The 17,811-nt window shown below is 41.4% G+C and overlaps 1 protein-coding gene across 18 annotated transcripts in view; it reads left to right on the top strand.

The window, feature by feature from the left end:
- FREM1 (FRAS1 related extracellular matrix 1) overlaps nucleotides 1-17,811 on the top strand; it is a 165,908-nt gene that overhangs the window by 115,100 nt on the left and 32,997 nt on the right. For 12 of the 18 annotated variants that reach the window (XM_045469927.1, XM_045469921.1, XM_045469926.1 and 9 more), the window contains 3 exons: nucleotides 3,948-4,362; nucleotides 10,521-10,722; nucleotides 11,447-11,591. In XM_045469927.1, coding sequence (XP_045325883.1) covers nucleotides 3,948-4,362; nucleotides 10,521-10,722; nucleotides 11,447-11,591 — 762 coding nt within the window. Of the gene's footprint in view, nucleotides 1-3,897; nucleotides 4,363-10,520; nucleotides 10,723-11,446; nucleotides 11,592-17,811 lie in introns of those variants that run through there. The other 6 variants (XM_045469939.1, XM_045469938.1, XM_045469932.1 and 3 more) reach the window with 5 other exon arrangements.

Below are 17,811 nucleotides of genomic sequence, written 5' to 3'. Positions count from 1 at the left end.
ATCTTTTAAATGCCATGACAGATGGCAAATTCTTCAGCCAACTCGAGTGCCAGGAAATGCAGAAAGCCTGAAAGCACCCTGGTAATGGTGAAATCAGACCAGGCAGGCACCCCCAGACAAATCGGAGAGCCATTCCCCAAATTTCACGAGAACCGTGGTCATCCTGGCTGCGTCTCTTCTCAGGGGGGCCTATTAAAGGAAGTTCAACAAAACGGATCCACAGAAGGAGCTGCTGCCTTGATATCACCAGCTTCTTAACCTTGGGACGGATGCCATCATAGCCATGGCACGGTTGTTTGCAAACTTGAAAGTGTATTTGGGAGGTTTCTTTGGCGGGGGTGGGGGTGGGGGAGAGCATTTGGAAGATCATCTGGTCAACCTTGGCAGACATGAACAGCACTGACCTTGTTGCCCTTGTTCTGCTAGGCTTATTGTGACTGGGAAGCCAACCATGACCGTTCACCCTGTCTCCCTCTGACAACATTTCTCTGCCCGTGACTAGTTTGCATTGTTACTCGTGAAAGTGGCATGATGTGTTTGACCCAGTCAGGGTCAGAAATGTCATCCTTTTCACCACTGGCTTATTAGCTTTCGGTCAGCACAGACAGCTGCCTCAGTGTCCCAGCTGGGAACACTGGCCTCGGTCAACATATTTCTTACTCTTATATGGTCCCTGGCTTGCTTGCCGTCATTCCCATCTGTCTGATGGCAGGCTGCCGATTTCCGACATGGTCAGATCCCCATCATCAGGCAGGGAGGAGTCTGACATGGACAGCCTGAACCGCAAGACAACGTCAGTGTCCTCACACAGGTCATGCGTTTGTAGATAACTGCGGCTGTCCTGAGACTGAGCTTTGAGGTGTTTTCAGAATTCACTCTCCAGGGAGGAAAGTCAGAATGCCCCCCTGTGACTCACTTGAGTCCCCTTTGAACTCCCTTTCTACTGATCCCCATCTCTCCCCTCCTTTCCCCTTTCTTCTCCCCCCATCTCTGACAGGGTGCTTTTAATGGGTCACAAATTCTTTAATTCCACTATTTATACGAAAAACGCATGTCCTTTGGCTTAAATTTGTGCTAAACCATAAACAGCTGACTTAAAACTTCCCAGAAGAGTGTATTTTTGAGATAGGGATCGGGTAGGGAATAGAGAGCCACTTTATTTGAAATGGGAGGCATGAAACATATTTCTGGAGGGGGAGAGTGGAAAAAAGACAAATTGGAGGCCCAGAGGGAATTACGGCCACCTTGCTTGACTTGGGGTCAGATGATAGGCTCCAGGGAGGAAACCTGAAAAAGTAACAGGTAAACAGTGGAATAAAAGCATAATTCCAAGAAAGCCTTTCCCTGAGAAACAGATCGTGAATTTTATCTTAAAAACACGTATCACTTGACATCTGAAACTGTCAAGGTGACTACAAAGTACAAGCTGAAGAGCACACAGATAGTTTTCCGGGTGCGTTTCTGTTTGCTTTTTCAAAAATAACGAATTTTGCAAACACTCATGAGCCGGCAGCGACATTGCCCTATTGGCTTAGAACACATTTAGCAAACGTTTAGCTTTGCAAAAGAAAAGCTGCTTGTTTTATTTTAAGGAAAACTAGGCAATTTTACTCAATCTGCAATTCTAAAGTTATGGTCTTTATTCAGACTGTAAAAATAATGCTATGGAGAAAAAAAATACCAGGTTATATTCTTTGCAAATCTAGGTGTGTGAAATGTCAAAAGTCTGCTTTATTTGTAATATTCCACTTGGCAATTTCACTTAGCAAAAAGGGATAGATCCTTTTCCTGTGCATCATGTCATATTTTCTTGGGAGGCAGGCTTATCAACTAGATAATTAGAAAGCTCAAAATTTGAACTTAGCCTTCAGAGTAAAATCTGTGCTCAGCCAAACCTCTCTTCTTTTCCTTTTCGTCCAGCTGCTCCTTTTGCTGAACCCTTTGCCTCAGGCAGGCTGAGGCTGTTGTGCTCCTACAACCTGGTTTCAGGTTCTTTCCTATTCAGAAGCAAAGCAAACTGAAAATAAACTGAGGGTCGATGGGGGGTGGGAGGGAGGGGAGGGCGGGTGAGGGGCATTGAGGAGGGCACCTGTTGGGATGAGCACTGGGTGTTGTATGGAACCAATTTGACAATAAATTTCATATTAAAAAAAATAATAAAAATAATGGAAAAAAAAAGCAAAGCATCAACCCTTAAGCCCTGAAGGACAAGACACATTTTTACAAAGAATAAAGAACTTATGAGTCAAATTCATCAGATTAGTAAAATAAATAGAAACCTCATATCTTCTCTCATTAAAAAGAAACCTCCAAAGAAAATTCTTATATCATTTAAGGTTATATTCTGCTAAAACATTCTTTTTAGAGATTTTTACATCCGTGGAATGCAAGAGTGTGTCCTCCATGAATATTTCTAGCAACCACGGTACATGGAGAAAAATTGATAGCTACAACTCCGTGATTATTTCGCAGTATATTTCCTGGGTCTGTGGTGCATTTGTGAGTTACATTTGAGAGTAGTGGTTTCCTAATATTTTGGAGTTGCCACAGTGTGTTCGCTTTGCTTAATTTCATGATACTCTCAGTCGCCCTCCAAATCAAAGTTACACATCGACACATGCTAAAGATCACTTCCGTTAGTTTTATTTTGACTTTGGCAGTGGTGGGTGGAATGTGGTTTAGTGATCAATAAAATCAAAAGCACATTAGGGTATCATACATCCAAGGTCATGTGAGAGATTTTGCTTACTTTGAATTGATATCATTTGAGTTTTCTCTTCATCATTCTGCAGTGGCACTCAGGTACACCAGTCTGGTTTTGTGGTCTATTAAACTGGCCCGTATTAAAAACTTTGCAAGAGCAGAAGGTGTGGGGTCCAATGAGCTGGTTCTAATCCCAGCTCTGCCTCCTACCTGCCTTACGATCTCCCACTACATTCTTTACTTTCTGCTATAAATTTTTTTCTTTAAATCAGGAAGGTAATTTTTGTCTAGCATAACTCCCATATATACTGTAAGGGGAAAATGTAGACGCACAAGAAAAAATGTAAGGGATTAGAACACCGCATGATATTTTAGAGCAGGATGGTCCTTTGCAATCGTCTGGTCCATCTTTTAGTTTACAGAAGAGTGAAGATGAGGCCCAGGAAGGGGAGAGGGGTTACGCTCATAGCTGAGTCATGTGACTTGCCCATGAGAAATTTACCATGAAAATACATGAATAAAATGAAATAGCCAAAATGAGCCACTGGATTGGCCCCCCAATTATCAGTCTTAAAAGCTTGGCCCATTAAATGCCTACAAGTAAAATACAGTTGCAAAATTATGAATATGTAAAATGGGTCTACTCTTCAGACTCATGCAGTGGGTCTACTGGTATGTGAAATTCCTATGTAGGGCAAGGAATTCTACTAAATACTGACTATACTGAATACTGATGAGCCTGAGGAATACCATTGGCAGAATTAGCCTACTCTATCACATGAGTCTGCCACCAATGTTTCTTTTAAGTTTATTTTGAGAGAGAGAGGGAAGGGAGAGCACATGTGAGTGGGGAATGGGCAGAGAGAGAGGGAGAGAGAGAATCCCAAGCAGGCTCCACACTGTCAGCACAGAGCCTGACCCAGGGATCCATCTGAGAAACTGTGAGATCACGACCTGAGTCAAAATCAAGAGTCAGATGCTTAACTAACTGAGCCACCCAGGTGCCCCTGCCACCGACATTGTTGAGAGAATACGTTTGGATGTAGTATGTACGTAGTTTATGTGTTACCTAGTGACTGGTTTGATGGCTAAAACCGCATCCTTCTGACAGATCTGCCCTTGAGTTTTCATTTGAGCCCCGACAGAACATGTCCTTGAGCAAAGGTGTGAATTGTTATCATTTCATTCCGGTAGATGGTGACACAAGATCCCATGCTGAAGGCTGCCTTGCCTCTCTTTGCCAGATTCATTGTCAGCAATGGGCTGCAGACCAAACAGGGGGTGTTTGAGATCACACTGGAGACCGTGGACAGAGCCTTACCCGTGGTGACCAGGAACAGGGGGCTGAGACTGGCCGAGGGGGCCACGGGCCTGCTTTCCCCTGACCTCCTCCAGCTGACCGACCCTGACACCCCAGCGGAGAACCTCACCTTCGTGTTGGTCCGGCTCCCACAACATGGCCAGCTTTACCTGCGGGGGACAATGTTGCTTCGGCACAACTTTACTCAGCAGGACGTGGACAGCAGGAATGTGGCCTACAGGCACTTGGGAGGGGACTCCCAGGTTGACTGCTTTACTTTTGTGGCCACAGATAGGACAAACCAAGGCTTTGTTGTGGATGGGAGAGTGGGACAAGAACCGGTTACATTCACCATCCAGGCAAGTATGACAAATCCCCGGTTCATTGCCACAGGTGTAGAGAAAACAACTTTGGGAAGAATTATTTCCTCCTTCCCTTCCTTCTTTTATTCACCTGTGTACCGTGCAGTGTGTTTACAGCATGCCAGGCACTAAGCAAGGCACCAGGCGTATTAATACGGACAAGACAGATGTGGTCCCCGCATGCCAGCCAATGACCAAGAGTCCGTGGTAGGACAGAAAGGAGCAGGAAACATGGGCTTTGGAGTCAGACTTGACTGGGTTGGAATTTCTATTTGCCATTTATTAGCCGTGTGACCTTACGAGAGTCTTTTAACTCTTCAAACTCAGCCTTTCTTCTTTGAAAACCATGCCTTACAGCATCGTGGTATCCAAGGCGCTAGTATATTGCCTGAAATATATTAGATACTCAATATCTTGTAACTAGTGTTGTAATATCTAACTGTACTATTACGGTGATGCTTATTGGTCCACATCAACTGCTGGCATTTTAACGGTTTTCGATTAAACATACGAAAACATACAAAGCAGCATCGATAGGACACATGAAATGATGATAGGGCAGGCCCACTTTACGTAAATCTCATTTCCTTCTCATGAAAGGGGAAATTTTATCGTTTCCATTTAATAGGTGTTCGGAAATTCACAAGTTAAATACCTGGATCGAAACCAAATGAGGACCTCTAGTCTTTCCGATCCCAAATTCTGTGTCCTTTCTCTGGCACTACTCTGCCACATTTATGTTGCCTATCAGGATGATTTTGGGAGGGCATCATGTGTTTTTCTTCTTTTACTCGAAACACATCAAGCATGTTCTGTTTCTTAAACCCTTGAATCCACTCTCTTGAGATATAGTTTCTCCTGTTCTACACACTTCCACCCACTGTAAGAAAGCCACATCTGTGTGTTACTTCAGGATACCTTCTGATTATGCAAAATAATAATTTTCCCTCGCTCTGTGGTCCCTGTGTTGGTCAGGATTTTCCAGAGAAATAGCGCAGACAGGATGTATTATATAGAGAAAGGGAGAAAAAGATTTGTTTTTGGAAATTGGCTCACAATTGTGGGGTCTGACATGTCCAAAATCTACAAGGCAGGCCGGGAGGATGGACACTTCATCAGGAATTGATGTTGTGGTCTCCATCCCAAAGGCAGTCTGGAGGCAGAATTGCTTCGTATCTAGGGGGCCTCAGTCTTGTCTCTTTAGGTCTTCACCAGATTGGATAAGTCCTACCCACAATATGGAGGGTAATCTGCCTTACTCAAAGTCAACAGACTGAAATGTCAACCACGACTAAAAAATACCTTCACGGCAACATCTCGCCTGCTGTTTGACCAAACGAGCATCGTAGCTAGCAACCTTGACGTATAAAATTGACCATCACAGTCTCTATCTAAGGTGGGATTTGAGTAGAAAGGTGGTGAGCCATGATGATGTCGAGTGGTTGCTGGATAAGTCTTTGTCTCTAGGGAGGTCCAGAAAATGTCCTGAAATTATGATGCACTGGGAGAAGAGAGAAGGTACTGATATCGTTGACACAGCGTGAAAAAAGTACTTTCTATGTAGTAACATTATGGGTTTTTTTTTTAATGATATGTTTTAATTGTTATTTGTTTCATCCCATTCTCCAGTCTATTAATATATTTTTTCCTGACCCCTGACTCCCGACTCCCCGCACTAGGTAGAGGAATGTCATTGTGCTGTCCAATCAATCAGTAATACTTTTCCGGGTCTATTTGGCTGCAAATTTGCAGGAGTTATACATTCTAAGTACAGGCCTCAGAGTTCCTTCCTACCCCCAGAGTAGAGAAAGAATAGGTAGTAGAATTTAGAAAAGCTATCAGAATTTAAATCAGTCCAGTCCCAACAACAACACTCATCTTACAGAACATGGTTATTATAAGAGGGTGATCTCTTGAAAGTTGCAGAATTTACTGATAGGAAAATGTTGGATATACGCTGTGAAGGTTCTTTTTCATCCAAAGGACAAGGTTTTCTTTGCCAAAAAATACTATTATGTGTAGACAAGGAAAGCCTCAAACTTTCTCCCACAATTCTCCCAAATGTTCTGGTCTTTCTGAGCAGAGGGGTCAAGCAGTTTAGGAAGTAAGTGACTGATGCCCCTCAGGCTCTTGCCTTTAAGAGCTTTTTTGGTAAGACAAACTCACGTCAACTACCACTGAGGCATGAGTTGGTCCAGATCAGTCCCCCAAGTGTGGGTATACTACCCTTAGGCTCCCAGCCTGGGTAAGTGAGGGCAAAGCCACTGGGCTTCACAAGTGCAAAACAGGTGCATTTCACTGATATCAGTGTGCACAACCTGAACTTCACATTGTAGGAAATCATGTCAGTAACCAAGATACTGCAATCTTGCTTCAGTATTTCTTGTACTCTTCCCTAAATGGGGACACACCCGGCGGTGAGTGGGAAAGGACCAGTGTTGCTGCTTTCTGTGGTTTATGCGTGTCTGAGATGATTTTTAGTGAATCCAAGACAAGTTATCAAAGGATGTAGCCTTCTTTTCTTTAAAAAAAAATGTCTTGGGCTCCAATATTTTAAAATACTTCTGGTATGCTAAGCCAGAAGACCTGTTTTTGAAGAAACCAGAAGTTTAATAAGATTAAGGCAGGTAGGACCCAATACACAATAGGGGACCATGTAACCAGAGATTACCTTTTTTTTTTATTTGAGAGAGAAAGTGTGAGTTGGGGAGAGGGGCAGAAGGAGAGAGAGAATCCCAAGAAGGTTCTACACTCAGCTTGAAGCCTGACGCAGGGCTCAATCTCCCTACTGTGAGATCATGACCTGAGCCAAAATCAAGAGGTGGACACTCAACTGAATGAATCTCTGAGGTGCCCCCCAGAGCTTAAATATTAATGTGTATTTTTTTAAGTTTATTTATTTACTTTGAAAGAGACAGAGAGAGAGAGCTAGGTGGGGGGGGGGGGGGACAGAGAGAGGGAGAGAGAATACCAAGCAGGTTCCACACTGCCAACGTGGAGCCCATTGTGGGGCTCAGACTCACAACTGTGAGACCATGACCTGAGCCAAAATCTAGAATCGGATGCTTGACCAACTGAGCCACCCAGGCTCCCCAAATATTAATATATTTTTTTAAAACAAATGATCACAACAGGCATTTATTCCTTTTGTAACACATCTGTTTTTACAGAAAATATATTTAAAAAAAAAAAAAACCACATCTACACTCAGCTGGTTATAATGTTGAGGATTTCTTACATGGCTTCAAGTATTTTTATTTTTCCTTGTCTGCCATTGACCGTCCCTCCCACTGGCCATCCTCGTTATAAGAGTTTCTCCCCCAAAAAGGCCATGATCATGATTTGACCCGCCCACCTCCCACCCAAGTGCATGACTCTGAGGTTGTTGTCCGCACTTTTTAGGAGAAGGGAATGACTGTAACTTTTGGAAATTGTTGTTGCTTTTTTTGTTTATAAAGTAATTGTTTATTATAAAGAATTCATGAGCTGCAGAAAGGGACAAAAAAAAAAAAAATCCTTCACAATCATACCACTCAAAGATAACTAATTTTATGAGGCACTTGGGGGCTCAGTCAGTTGAGTGTCTGACTCTTGATTTCCGCTCAGGTCATGATCCCAACCTGGATGGGAGCCCTGCATCAGACTCCATGCTGAGCGGGGAGCCTGCTTAGGACTCTTTCTCTCTCCCTCTGCCCCTCCCCCGTTTGTGCACCTTTTTCTCTGAAGGATACTGTATTTCCTGTCAAGCATATTGCCTGTTTCCACTCTTCCTTATGTTACAAAAATTTCCTAATGTTATTAGATCTTTCTCAAAAACATAATTTTTAAAGGTTGAATAGCACTCGGTGACAGGTAGAGATGGTTTATAAATCTTCTGTTGGACTTCTGTTTTGTGGATTTTCAAAATTGCTACTAAAAATTATATTTTAGTGAATATATACACACCACATTTTTGTATAAATCTAATCCTTTCTACAGGACATACTCAAGAAAGTGAAAGTTTTGGATCAAAGTATATGTACATTTTTAATATATACATATGCCAAATTTCTCTACAGAAAATTTTCACTAATTTGCACCGCTACCCGCAAAATATAAAAAATGACTGTTTCCCCAAGTTGCCAACATGATGTAAGATTATTTTTTGAAGAATGTTTAATGTTTATTTATATTTGAGAGACAGACAGAGACAGACAGAGACAGAGTGCGAGCGGGGGAGGAGCAGAGAGAGACAAAGACACAGAATCCAAAGCAGACTCCAGCTCTCTGAAGGTGCCAGCACAGAGCCCGACCTGGGGCTCATACCCACAAACTGTGACATCACGACCTGAGCTGAAGTCGGAGGCTTAACCAACTGAGCTACCCCAGTGCCCCTGATTATTTTTGTTAATAAAAAACAACAAAAAAACCTTGCCAACCTGAGAGGAAAAAAAATACTTGATTGTTACAAAACTCCATGTAGAAATACACCATGAAGCATGGTATTTCCCCCACCCAATTTACAAAAAAATGTTTTGGGGTGCCTGGGTGGCTCGGTCGGTTAAGCGTCCGACTTTGGCTCAGGTCACGATCTCGCGGTCCGTGAGTTCGAGCCCCATGTCCGGCTCTGGGCTGACGGCTCAGAGCCTGGAGCCTGCTTCCGATTCTGTGTCTCCCTCTCTCTCTGTCCCTCCCCCATTCATGTTCTGTCTCTCTCTGTCTCAAAAATAAATAAACATTAAAAAAAATTAAAAAAAATGTTTAAAACAGGTTTGTACAAGTAAATGCTTACCGAATTTTGTCTATGTCTGTATGGACATATACGTGAACAAAAATGGTATTACAGTCATCTCTTATTCTGCAACTTACTGGCTTTTTGTTTGTTTACCAGTTGACCCTAAGTTGTGGAAATTGCTTATTATCAGTTGCTTCTACCTCTGTTTTTTAAAATAGCTGAATGATAGCTTATTATATCATACTGAACACAAAATAGAGAGAGAGTCTTGTCACGGCATTTATTCTTTACTTTGCTAGGGTGAACCAAGATTTACAATAGCATCCTTTTTGGGTAAGTGAAGTTGATAATTCAATGGCTAGGAGATCGTGTTCCTGTACCTGTCGTTTGGTATCAGTGGTGAACTGTGCTAATTGCTTCGAACTTGCTCCTTCCCTAACCTACAACGGTCGTTTGCAAGAGGGTCCGAGCTTCATTCCATACCTGAAGGAGTGTTTGAACCTATTTGCCTCTTTCACTCGTAGGTCGTTGCCCCTTCGCTATCTTCCTAAATGGAGTCTACCTGTTCAGTTGCCTGGTTCTCATCGTCGGTGGAACAAATATGCAAATGCCTATAAATAAGCACCTTTCAGAGTGCCTGCGTGGCTCAGTCAGTTAAGCGTCTGGCTTTGGCTCAGGTCATGGTGTCACAGTTCATGAGTTCAAGCCCTGCGTCGGGCTCTGTGCTGACAGCTCAGAGCCTGGAGCCTGCTTCAGATTCTGTGTCTCCCTCTCTCTGACCCTCCCCTGCTCTCACTCTGTGTGTCTCTCTCAAAAATAAATAAACATTAATAATAACAATCACCTTTCATTTTTTTCTAAGTATTTCTAGTTTTTACACCACATTTTTGCCATTTGAACAAAGATGTGCCCCCCAAAAATGTTCAGTGCATTCGTGATGCATATCCTTATGTGTATCTTTATAACCTTATTTCTGTATATCACCAAGCACTGGGAAAATTCAAAATTCCTCCTGTGGAGCTAACTTTCCGTTTGCAATACAATTCTTGGGTCAATTTTCATGTATTCAGTCAACAAATATTCCTTGAGCTGCTGTCATGGTTCAGGCACTGTGCCAGGTGTAGGGAATGCAGGGGGTGCGGGTACGGGTGGAGACATAACGTCTGCCGTCAGGAAGCTTATGTCCTAATAGGAGAGTCAGACAGTGGACAATTCACAAAGCTGAGTCAAAGTTTATAATGGAAAGTTAGCCTCTGCTCCAGGCACTATGATATTTACTGAGGATATTGTGAACAAGCCAGCCTTTAGCAGAAATGAACAAACGAGGAGGATAAATCATCTGAAATTTGGGGTAGATTATCATTGTTGACTATTAAGATCCTATGTTGCTTGGAGATGAGAAACCTTTGTCTAAAAGCGTATGTAATTATTGACTCTCCAGGTTGACCAGTTGGACAAAACAGCCCCCCATATCACACACTTGCACTCCCCTTCTCAAGTGGGGCTCCTGAAAAATGGCTGTTATGGGATTTACCTCACTTCCCATGTGTTGAAGGCAACAGACCCTGACACTGATGACGATCTGATCATCTTTAAAATTCTACGAGGCCCCCAACATGGACATCTGGAGGACACAACAACAGGTACTGCCTTCCTTGATCCTTGTAATCGCTCATCTTAAAATACCCAGTAGTTGGCAACGCGAGAGAGTAATTTAATTACGTGTCGGCCCATTTGGTAAACACTCCCCAGGGCTTACTGATAGATGCAGTTTGTAAATCAATATCGGTGCTAAAGAGGGTTTGAGGCTGAGCTTCCCTAAATTCATCTTGAGTGGGAGAACCAAGTACTGATACGCAGCTGTTTATTGTTTATAATTCTTTATATCAGCCAGATTGTAATATAGTCAGAGGAACACAGAGTGTCAGGACCAAATTCATATTTGTGAGTAATTTTTTTTAATCGGGAGTTCTAAATGATATCAGTTCATGAAACAAAGAAATAAAATTGGGAGGGGTAGGATGGTTTCTCCAGGATTGTATTTTATTTTGCTTCATGAAGACAATGATCAAAATGTGTCACTAAAAATAATGGCACAGAATTTGAGATTTTATTGCTGTATCTTCCTACTCTCCCCTATTTTTTACATTTTCTTTAAGACAATATTTCTGAGCCAAAGTAAAATTTAAAGCCTAATATAATTTTATTGCATATGAGTTTTAAGATACTTGCCGTAATGTTCATTTCTTTAAAAATGTATACTTGGGCTGTTTTTAAAGCTGTGCTTAAAATGGGCATACAATTTATCAACTTTTCTTTAACGTTTTGTTTGAATCCCTGTGAAATGTACTCATTTCTTTTTTATAGGTGAATTTATCCACGAGAAATTTATCCAAAAGGACTTAAACAGTAAGACCATTCTTTACATCCTAAACCCATCTTTGGAAGTTAATTCAGATATCCTGGAATTTCAAATCATGGACCCCACAGGGAACTCTGCCGCTCCTCAAATGTAAATTATTTTGCTTGTTCAGTGGTCCTGTATATAATGTCCAGAATGTATCTGATTATGAATGTGAAATATTCTTTTTCAAACAAAATATGAAGATCAATGGACAGGCCATTTTAGAAGCCCACAGAATTTATTTTGGAGAAAGAATTTTCTTTCTCATGGGTGATAATAGGAAAGCCAGTAGTCTTATAGAATATGAGAATATTAGAAATTTAAGTTATATAGTGCTGGCTCATTCATGTGACTCATGTAAATGCTTACACTTCTACCTACACACACACACACACACACACACACACACACACACACACACACACAGAAGTTTCTGTCTTGACAATTCACTGACATTCAGGACTGAGTTTGCAGGCTCATGTACAAATCGTGCAGCAAGAGGTCACTCTAGGACTGCGTTAGTAACCAGAGTCTTCTAAAATACCTACAGCAGGAAGAATGGGGTAGTCAGGAAGTGTTAGCAAAACGTCTCTTCCCTTCCAAAGAAACGAAAAATCCAAATGATGACTTGTGGCTGCATCTTTAAGCTAATAAACCTATCGCAGGTAAGATGAAGACAGCGTAAAGGGGAAAATAGACAAGTAGTGACGCTTAGAAATGTACAGAATGTACAACCATCAGAGTGACAAATCCTCACAATTACAAGATGAATGACTATTGTAATATTTCTGACGGGGCCCCTGTTCTAAACTTCTCTTGAGTCTAGACCTTGAATAGCTTACCAGCTAGCAGAAAATCACAGAAAGGTTAATTATAGTCCAATTCTCCTTGTGCTGTGTTTTTCTTTTGAATTTTGATACTCTTCCCAGTCACCTTATAGAAAAGTCGCTTATTTATCCTAGTTTCTGTATTTGCTGCCATCTAATCAAACTACATGTCATAAGCTGGTACAGCCCCCTTATGGGCTTTTTATGTCAGAATATAGACAGAGAAAGAAAACAAATTCGCCTCTCTGGTTTCCATTCTTACTTTTTCTGACCCTGGATGGTAGTTCCAATTGTTGCCAGCAGAGGTCTCTATAGTCATTGTTAGAAAAACGCATTCCCTTAACAAAACTCATTCCCAGAGTCCCACCTGCATGGCCCTGATATAAAGTACCTGCCCAGATTTACAACCTTCCCAGATTTTTATTGAGTGGCTATTATATGCCAGGTTCACAGTAGCAGAAGCTTGGAAATAGTCATGAAGAAGGAAAACGTGGGCCCTGACATGAAAATATAATCATGAGGTTATAAACTTCAAATGGATGTTCGAACTGATCTTGTCCCATTAAACCCATTAAACTGATCTTGTCCGAAAGAAACAATTCCTTGGCGTTACCATCCTTATAGAAAATATATTACCTAATTGCAATTTCAGATAAATGTCTTCCAATTCTCAAGAAAATGAAAAAAAAAAAGAACCCTGTTCCAAAATCATTAATAAATTGATTACATTTGCTTTTATTTAAAAAAAATATTTATTTACTTAAGTACTCTATACACCCAACATGGAGCTTAAACTCAAGACCCTGAGATCAAGAGTCACACGTTCTTCCGGCTGAGTCAGCCAGGGGCTCCTATATTTGCTTTTTATTTTAGTTTTATTTTCTTTATTTTTAAGCACACACTTTTTAAAAATTTATTATTATTATTTTTTAATGTTTATTTTTGAGGGGTGGGGGAGGGGCAGAGACAGAGAGAGACACAGAATCCGAAGCAGGCTCCAGGCTCTGAGCTGTTGGCACACAGCTCAAAGCGGGGCTCGAACTCAGGCCACCCCAGCGCCCTGCCTGCTTTTTAATAGTATGACTAAAGAACAGGAGTATTGATCAGACTTGCTGTCGACCGAATGCTGACCCTTATTCCTCCACCTGTTAGCATAGCATGGCTGACGATTTTTTTCTCCCAAAGTGGTGCTAGATTGATATTGTTTCAACTACGCGCCCTTTTCATTCCTCAAGGTTACTAAGGACATTGCTTTTGAAGATGATTTGTGTTTTAAAATAATTCTCAACTTCATAGGAGAATCACAAAAGAATTTATAATCTTAATCGAGGCTATTTTAGATAGATTCCTGCTTCTGTGATATGTTTTCATGTACCTTGCTGAAGATATTTCTATTTCAGCTTGAAATGATGGGAACCAGTGGAACAAGATGATATAAAATGTGCCTACCAAGGGTGAACCCAGAAGTAATTTTGATTTGCTTTTGACACATATCACATTGCTTTCTTTAGAGTGGTAGGGGAGGGTAGAAATTACTCAGAATTTATGTTCATAATTTGTGAATGGCATAGCTGTCCCTTACCTCATTTGGAAGTAGATGTTTTTGGAACAAGAAGCATATTATTCCAGTAAGAAACAATTTTGCGAGTAGTTATCTGTCTTTCCAAAGCAGCCTGCAAGAACATAGTTACATGTACAATGTATGTTATAGGCATTTGCAATACAGTTGTTTTCTGCTCTATTCCCTTACTCTTCATTTTAACGTCACAACCACCTAGGAGTTAGGTACCATCATAATCCAGAATCAATAGGTGTGAAAACTAAAGCGCATTGATGGGAGGTGACTTTTCAAAGCTCATGTAACTAACTAGTGAAGGAGCTGGGATTCAGACCCAGGAAGGATGCTCTAGAGTCCATGGTTTCCTTCGTTGTACTAAAGAACGTCTGGCCCACTCTTTAATTTTTCTTTAACATTTATTCATTTTTGAAAGACAGAACGCAGGCAGGGGAGGGGCAGAGAGAGAAGGGGACACAGAATCGGAAGCAGGCTCCAGGCTCTGAGCTATCAGCACAGAGCCTGATGTGGGGCTTGAACTCATGAACCCCAAGATCATCACCTGAGCCGAGGTCAGACGCTTAACCGCCTGAGCCACCCAGGCACCCCACTTCTTGGCCACTCTTAACAAGTCTGCTAAACTGGCCTATTGGGAAAGGAGCAGCAGATTTGTCTTCCTTCTTTCTCTCTAGTCATTGGCCACCCAGGCGACAAGAAGGAAGTAATACTTACTCGTTAAGGACTTTAAGTTTTAGCTTTTTTTTAAAATAAATTACAGCTATTAATATTAATGTGCAGTCCATGTCCAACCCAATGGGAATTACGATATAGATAACAAACAATAAGGCACCACACTTAGAGCCAAAGAACAAAACAACAGGGCTTGAGCTTTGGCTATGCCATTGACCTAGGTGATGGTGCAAGCCTTAGTTATCTCATCTGTCAAATGAGGGCCAATACCACAATTTATTTAGAGAAACAAATGAGATAAAGCATGTGAGAGCATCTTGCATCTTTAAAGTCCTTGACAAATGTGACTTGCAGTGGTGATTGCTGTTGTTCATTCATATGAGTACAAGATTGATTGTTTGAAGAAGTGTCATGATTCACAAAGTAAACAGTCAATATGCTTATGAATGACTAAGCTAAGCCTTGTGTAATTTCGTGTTCTTGTTTGGCTGAGACAGGATTAATAGATTAATATTCCATGCATTTGGAGGGGATGAAAACCTTCTGTAATAAAGCTAAAGGGACCACTGGTGCAATCTGGAGCAAAAAGGAGGCTTTTTTACAAAAACCAAGAAGGACCCATGTTCAGTGGGATTGTTCAGGATCTCGACTGCTATTGCAACATTTCTATAGAATATCAATAATGAAGGGTCATTAGGTATTCCATTAGAAAAGGTGTTAGGATGGGGCGCCTGGGTGGCTCAGGCAGTTAAGCGCCTGACTCGGTTTCAGCTCAGGTTACGATCTCATGGTTTTTGGGATCAGCTCTGCATTGAGCCCCGCATAGGACTCTGGACTGACAGAGTGGAGCCTGCTTGGGATTCTTTCCCTCCCTCTCTCTCTGCCCCTCCCCTGCTTGCATGCACATGCTTGCTCTAAATAAATAAATAAAATAAATAAGTAAATAAAAAAACTTAAAAAAAAATAAGGTGAAAATGCAATTTTAAAAAAGGCGTTAGGAAGTCTTGATTTGATCAAGTTGTGGCTAGCTGGCTAGCTAGTTTGTATGCTGTTTAACTGCATTACAACCTAGAATTGCGGAGATGCTTGTATGCAGTGGGAGTCTCCGAGACAGGGAAATATTATACAGCATATCTCCACTTGATTTGACTATAGAACTACCACCACTCCACCCCAGAATAGCTCACGGAACAAATTTCGCATGGGATACAATTGGGAGACATTTTATCGTAAATAGCAATTATTTCATAACACTAAAACCCATGGAAATTTGCATAAAGATTTCGATTTGGCTAAGCGCCTAAATTTCAGGCACAGTGCTAGGTGCTTTCCCATATGTTGTCTAATTTAATCTGCAAAATACAGTCCTCTGAGGGTGATAAGGAAATTAGGCTCCACGCATTTAAGTAATTGGCCACAAGTCGCTAAATGAATGAGTGGCAGAGCTGAAAGTGAACCCTGACCTCACGACCTCAAAGTGAGTGCCCATCTCATTGGCTCGTGCCTTGGCATGACTCACACGTCATACCTGTCTTCTAGCCCTGCCCCAATCTCAGGATGGTCTGCAGAGCTCCCAAGCTCAGCTAACAAGGTCTCGCTGTGTTCCTCAAAAACACCTTTGCAGCCCACAGGTGCAGCCAACTTCTGACCGAGGCAGTTTCTTAACACATCTTCTACATTGACCTCTTTCACGTGCCCACTGGAGGGAAAAAAAAGTGAACTTAAAAAGAAAAGTTGACCCAGGCTGAAGTTCGGCCTAACGCTGGGCTGCTTCTCCAGCTGCTGCATGATTCCAAGGACGGATTCTTCTCCTCCCTCTGGCTACCCTTATTCATTCTTGGCTTCAAAAGAGAAAGGACAAAGAGATCAAACCGAAAAAGAATTTCTAACAGGCGCACCCTGCAACGTTTTAGCAACTTTTATGAAACACCTTGCAGGGGAAGAGGTTGAAACTATGTGCTAGGTAAAGATTTCACATTATACCTGCAAGCCAGGAGTTAAAGTATTTGTCTCCCGGTAGATCTAAGAACGCGCAGAGGAAGGGAAGGGAAAAAAAATGGCACTTATTAAGCACCCACTGTGTACAGGTGCTTTATACATACTAATGAATTTTAATTTTCATCATTTCACAGGAGTATCATTCTCCTCGTTTTAAACGGATTACAAATGGAGGCCTAGAGAGACTGGGTAACTGACCATAATCACACACTAATAAGTGGTTGCAAGATGTGTCTGACTCCGAAGCACTGGTTTAGGGTACTCACTATCCTGCCTCCTGGCTAAACACCGTTTTCCCATTACCACGAGAGAAAGACAGCATCAGAAACACAGGTGTTCATAGCATTAAATTATGGAGATTAATAGCATCCTCTTTGAACTGATAAGCCTTAGAACACTTGGAAAAATATTTTTTAACCTTTCAATTTTCTTAAGTCATATGCTACTTGATTATAAATGAAGAGCTAGTCGTAAGAATAATTTACTCACAATTTTCGCTTCTGTAAAACCTTTCACTGAGAAACTCAAAATACTTAATGAGTATCCATTAAGGCTCATTTAACCCCTTTGAAGTACAGACTCCTCATTATTTACTTTGGGAAGTGAGGAAACTGAGGCATAGAGCAGCTAAGTACCTTTTTCCCACACTCTTGTTAACCTAGATTAATGTCCCAGATCCCAAACTGGGGTTTTAATCCCAAGTGGTTCTTGCAGTTCATTGTTCCTTCATGTAAATGAGTCAAGTAGCCGCAAAATAAGATATCAGAAAATATATATATTTTTTTACTTTACTGCAACACTATCGAGAATTTGGGTAAGATAATTCTTTGCCATGGACTAGGGGAGACCTGCGGGCAGGCAGGGTGTCCTGTGTATTGTAGGATGTTTACAGCATCCTTGGTCTCTACCCACTAAACACCACCATCACCCCCTTCCCAGTTGTGCCAATCAAAGCTGTCTCCAGACATTGCCAAATGTTGAGAATCATGCACATACCTTAGAAATACCGTAGATGTGTGTTAAGCAATCATTCTTTATGATAGAATGTTCTTTTATCAACGCCATCTTTCTCAATACTCTTATAAAATACAAGAATAGCTAAAGAATCCAGAGTAAGGGCCAGAAAGAACATGTGAGGATCATCTATCCTAGATTTTTTTTTCAAATTTTATGATTTAACATCAGTTAATAGGGCTGGGGAGAAAAAAGGTTTCAGTGGTCAACTTGGCCTGGGAAACAGTGGGTAAAAAAATTCCTT

This window comes from Leopardus geoffroyi, chromosome D4, assembly GCF_018350155.1.
Source record: "Leopardus geoffroyi isolate Oge1 chromosome D4, O.geoffroyi_Oge1_pat1.0, whole genome shotgun sequence".
NCBI lineage: Eukaryota > Metazoa > Chordata > Mammalia > Carnivora > Felidae > Leopardus > Leopardus geoffroyi.
This window is presented reverse-complemented; position numbering and strand designations above follow the sequence as displayed.